Source organism: Juglans regia, chromosome 4 (genome assembly GCF_001411555.2).
Source record: "Juglans regia cultivar Chandler chromosome 4, Walnut 2.0, whole genome shotgun sequence".
Taxonomy (NCBI): domain Eukaryota; kingdom Viridiplantae; phylum Streptophyta; class Magnoliopsida; order Fagales; family Juglandaceae; genus Juglans; species Juglans regia.
The window spans coordinates 14,213,848-14,219,244 of NC_049904.1; the positions used below are offsets into that span (position 1 = coordinate 14,213,848).

The 5,397-nt window shown below is 39.7% G+C and overlaps 1 protein-coding gene across 1 annotated transcript; it reads right to left on the reverse strand.

Moving 5' to 3' along the window:
* Window positions 1-2,062: 2,062 nt before the first annotated feature.
* LOC108992523 (ubiquitin carboxyl-terminal hydrolase 12-like) lies at window positions 2,063-4,753 on the reverse strand. Its single transcript, XM_035689174.1, has 7 exons — window positions 4,192-4,753; window positions 3,826-3,976; window positions 3,574-3,731; window positions 2,770-3,035; window positions 2,455-2,673; window positions 2,271-2,379; window positions 2,063-2,172 (listed from the first exon to the last, which is right to left on the reverse strand). Exons 1-7 carry the CDS (start codon window positions 4,751-4,753, stop codon window positions 2,063-2,065), a joined length of 1,575 nt encoding a protein of 524 aa, XP_035545067.1.
* Window positions 4,754-5,397: the final 644 nt, after the last annotated feature.

The following is a 5,397-nucleotide window of genomic DNA, read 5'->3' on the forward strand; positions in this document are numbered from 1 at the left end:
AGCCATCATTACAAAAAAAACTAGCACAATAAGAAGTGAAACGAGGAGTAAGCTAACCACATATTCAACTAAAATTACTTTTCAATGGATACATAACGGTAGGTACATAATAATAAAATATGGACAATACAACAATAGTCTACCTTAAGAGGCCGTGTGGGTGGTCAAACCAGAAAAAGGGAGAGAGGGGGAGGCCCCGATTAGGGCATGGAGGGGCTGAGGGAGAGGAGGTGGTGGCCGCGGCGAGGCTGCGACGATGAGTGGCAGAGAGGTGGGCTGTAGGCAGCGGATTTGGGTGGTGGAGACCCGTGAGAGAAAGGGGGAGTTACGGGGAAGAGAGAGATCGTGGGGGAGCTAGGGGATGATCGGAGGGAGCCAGCGAGAGGTTGTCAGTGCCGTCAACGATGAACAACGGTCGCTTGGGTGTTGGTTGCGATGGCAATGTGGAGAAGCCGAGAGGGAATGGGGCTTGTTTCGGGGGAGGAGGAGAGGGAGAGAGAGGCATCATGGGGAGGTTGGGTTTGGCGAGGGGTGGTCGTCTATGAGTTGGTGGTGGCACAACGCTGTAGTGGTGGCCGACGGCTAGGCTGTGGCCGAAGTAGAAGAGAGGGAAGAGGGGAGGGGTTTTGTCGGTTGCAAGGGCGAGGGAGGAGAGAGAGGGAAAAGAGAAGTGGGGGGAAATGAGAAGAATTAGGTTTTAATTTTGGTCCTTTATCTTGGGTCTTCATATTGATCTGGCGGTGAAGATTAAAATATTGAAATAAATGAAGTAAAATGATAGGAATTAAGATAGAAAAATCATATCATAAATCTAAACTCAACTTTAATTATAGAAATGCTCTTCTTTCATCATTAAATAAATGATGAATTTTTGCTAAATATTTTTAAAAAAATAAAACAATCTAATTAAATAGAGTTTTTAACATAAATTAAAATAATGCATATCACATAATATTCTTAATAGATGAAATCATTTAAATAAAATGATTGTTTATAACTATATATTATTTTTGGCTATTCCAAAAATACAAAGAGGCTTTCTTAAAAATTAGACTTGGTTCAACAACACTACAAATACCCTATTTAAAATATTTTTGGACATTTCCTAACAACGTGAATTTTGTGGCAAAACGTAATTATTTGCGACCAAATAGTATATGTGGGAACTGTAGATTTTTTGTCACTATCCAATTCTGTCATTAATGAATAAATATGTGACCATAATAAAATATAATGTGCAAAATTTTTATGATGATCTTAATTTGTGGGAAAAAGTCTTTATTTTTCACAAATTTGAACTCATGAAAAAGGGGAAATGGTCCAATATTATTTTTTACGGCGAGAATTTTTTGACGACGTGAATTTGGTGGCACATAATTATTTGGTACCAAACAGTATTCGCGAGAACTGGAAATTTTTTGTCACGAACCAATTCCGTCACTAATAAATATGTGACCATACACTACAAGGGAAACCACCTTTCCCAACGATTCATTTTCGCTGGGAAAAATTATAAAATCGTTGCCAATCACCTTTCCCAGCGATTTATAAATCGCTGGATATTCGCCAGTATTAAACCCCCACTTTTGATCTACTCCAACGGAAGCCAAAAATCGCCGGGACACAATTTTCTTTACCGGCGATTTTTATTCGCTACCAAAAGGACATTTTATCGCTGCAATTGCAAGATACGATTCAATTATTAATCGTTGGGAAAAATTAATTCCAGCGATTTAATACTGTCGCAAAAAGAGGGAAAATCGCCGGAAATGAGTTTCAGCAACGATTTTTTGAAATCGCTGCTATTGACTAAAATGTTTTGAAATAACAATTGCGGCGATAAAAATGTGCCGGTATAGATCAATACCGGCGATTTAAAAATCGCCGGAAGTTAGTTATTAGTCAACAGCAGCGATTTCAAATAGCTGGTAAAGCTGATTTGCGGCGAATAATATTCGCCGCAAATAAGCTTAAATTGACGGAAATGCATTTCCGGCGAATTGTAATCGCCGGAAAAGATATTTCACAAAATAAAAAAAAAAAAAAAAATCCCACAGATGAATTAATTCGAAGCCACAGTCGGCTTCAAAGTCTGCAAAACGAAGTATTCAACAACTTTAGAAGGTGATATCTTGATATCATCCCGACAGCCTTTGACATCAAGCTGGAGGTCTGCCATGTAAAATATATATCTTGATATCATGCACTGAAATTAACAATTATTCTCAGCTCCAGACAAGATAATTTGAACTAGCACTGAAAAATTTTACCATAAAAAGATTCCTTTCTTGTAGATTTGTAGTCCACATTGATGCATTCAATGTAATTCATGTGGTGTCCTTCAAATAATTGTTGTATTGTCCCCTCCACAACAGTACCCTGGACCAAGAGGACAAGTTAAAACCACAAAGCAAACATACATTCTCCAGGAAAAATTTTTTAAACCTCATGCACCTTCATTTTGTCTTCAAGTTTTTCACACAGGACTCTATTGAGTTCTTGGACATCATGTTGCATGAAAGAATCATATGTATCCCAACCGAAAGACTTGGTCAATTCTTTAGTTGCCACACTGCTGTCATTATATTGAAGCTTGTAGAATAAACTCTGTAATGCCAAAGGAATACTACCGGAGGGCATATCATTTTCAGTTGTTGGCATATGGTACACAGCCTGATATCAACATGCCAACAGTAAGGTTGTTGCATCTATATAAGATCGGTGATAAAAATCAAAGCGACTTTAAGGAAACAGAGAAGACATTCTGACCTTTCTAAAGTAAGGAATATGGTAGAGAGTCTGAAGCAGAGAGTTCATGTAACGTGTTGCGCCTTGGTTCTTCAGTCCAACATAACCAGTCTCCTTCTTTGAGTCATATGACCAGTAATCCAGAACCTTACGGACAGCAACCTCAGCTTCAACAATACAACTATCATTGACAAGGTAACCCCTACTTGGGTCATAAAGATCACTGAGAGGCATGAACGATGTGAAACCCCAGTCGCTCTCCCTTGCATTGAACTGGTGTTGTGTGTCTGCCAAAACCTCCAAGCCAAAGTTTTCAGGGGCCAAAATAAATTTGAATATTATACTTCTAAAAACGAAAATGTATTAACTAGTTAAAAGCTTAAGTAGAGAGAAAGAGTTAAGAGATTTATAGATTTATTTATTAATACATGATTTTCTTATACTTGCCATCATCTGCAGTTATTTCTGTTGCCCAATATTTATATTTGGGGAAAGGGGAAGGGCTTGAACCCTATATGGTTACATTTTATACCCTAATAATGTTTTCACCAGTTACTCTAAAAACTTGAGCTAAACAGCTATAAATGGAAAGAAATATTTATATCAATACCGTGAAACACTTTCCATATTACAGCATGTGTTTGATTACAAGCCTAAGGATTAGCAATTGTTTAACATGCAGTGTAAAACTGAAGCAAAGTAAAAGCAAAAGCATCCAAAAGATAATGCAAGAATTGTGTTCAATCCGACAAAATTGCCTTAAATGACAAGACAACAAGAATGCCCGTAACCATTGAAAGACAATAAGAACAGTGAAGAACATACCCTTTCTTATTGAGTACTTGCTGTGAGCCTGATTAAGCACACCCAAGCTGAATTGTGCGTATCTACTCCAGCCATATGGCAATGTGGTAGAATTAGCGACATCCAAATACATCGACAAGTGGTCCACATTGTTCCCTTTTGGAAAAACAAGTATCCTCCTGATCACAGAAGTCCAACACCAATCACAACACATAATTCAAAGCAAGTTGCAAACGCATAGATAGGTTTAACAAGAGGGAAACATTCAAATACCATTTATAACCGCCAACGACAAAAACCTCAGAGTAGTGCTTCTTGGTATTCAACCTAGAGAAATTCTCAATTGTCCACGTGAATTTCAAAGATGGTGGATCCTCCACTTGCTGATTCTCCACTGTACTTGAAGGCTCCACTTGAGTCACGACTAACAAAATACATAACAAAACTCAAAGCCAAAAATAGAAAAAAAAAACCCTAGCGTCCATACCGATCGTGTTACAAACTCCACCATGCTATATATATGGAAAAAAGAAAAACTAATTCCGGATAAATTACTCGCATGAAAATTTTCGAGAATATAAAATAGAAACAAATTCATGACATTTAGGGAATGAATTGCAATGAATGCGAATAATAAACCTTCCATAGGCTGAGGACCCTCAACTAAATCCGAATGCGGGACCAGCATCTCCTCTTCCTCTTGCAGGGGGTGAGGGAGAGAGCTGCAGTCTTCTAGGGTTTCGGGGACTGAAGGGACTGGGTGGGGGGAATTCGCAGAGAAGGAAGAGTGAGGGTAGGGGGCTTCGGGCTTCACAGAGAAGGGAGAGTGAGGGTGGGGGGCTTCGGGCTTCGTCTGGGTGAGTGAAGATTGAGGGCTTCGGTGGCCTTCGTCTAGGAGGGGCTGCGCAGAGCAGGGAAACTGGGTCGGGTTCGGTCCTCGTCTAGGTGAGTGAGGATTGAGGGCCTCTGTGGTCTTCGTCTGGGAGAGGCTGCGCAGAGAAGGGAGAGCTTCGTTGGTCTTCGTCTGCGTCTGGGAGGGGCTGCGCAGAGAAGGGATGGCTTCGATTTCGTCTGGAGGAACTTGTACTTGTGAGTGAGGATTGGGGAGTGGCTGTCGAGGAGAGGTGGCGGTGGCGTGGTGGGGGGTTGTGCGCGGTGGCGTGGGTTGAGGGAGAAGAGGGATTGGGATTCGGGAAGGCATAGCGGGAGAGGGAAAGAAATGAGGAGAAATGGTTAGGCGGGTTGTTTAAATTTAATTTAATTTCACTTTTCCGGCGATTTTGATTTGCCGCTAATAGTATATCATTTACTAGATATGCTCTTGCGGCGAAATTATTGAGAATATTTTCGTTGCAAAGAATATATATTATTCAATTTGCGACGATATTAAAATCGCTGCAAAAAGTAAGAGTAATTTCTTTTCCATCGTTGGCAAGCGGCGACTTAGAAATCGTTGAAAATAACGTTTATTAGTGGTATTTTTGTTCCAACGATATTAAAATCGTTGGCAAAGGTCTAAATTTTCTAGAAGACTATTTCCAGCGTTTTTTATTCACCGCAAAATTAGCTATTATGGCGATTTTCCCATTCGCCACAATTGAAATATGGCTACAGTTCTAGTATTATTTGCGGCGATTTTAAAATCGCCGCAAAAGATCAAATAGTCGCCGCAAAATAGTGAACAGTAATTACAACATCAGATTTCGTATACATTGCTTTAAATTTCAGCGACGATTTTAAAATCGCCGCAAATAAGGGTTAATTGCAGCGATTTTTTTGGCGGCGATAGTAAAATCGCTGGAAAAGGCGTTATTTCTTGTAGTGATGTCACTATAAAAAAATATT

Coding starts and splice junctions, on each gene's coding strand:
- LOC108992523 (XM_035689174.1), bottom strand. CDS start 4,753: ATGCCTTCCCGAATCCCAATCCCTCTTCTCCCTCAACCCACGCCACCG. Junction 3,036..3,573: donor CAAGTACTCAATAAGAAAGG/GTATGTTCTTCA, acceptor AGGTTTTGGCAG/ACACACAACACCAGTTCAAT. Junction 2,173..2,270: donor AAGAAAGGAATCTTTTTATG/GTAAAATTTTTC, acceptor TTTACATGGCAG/ACCTCCAGCTTGATGTCAAA.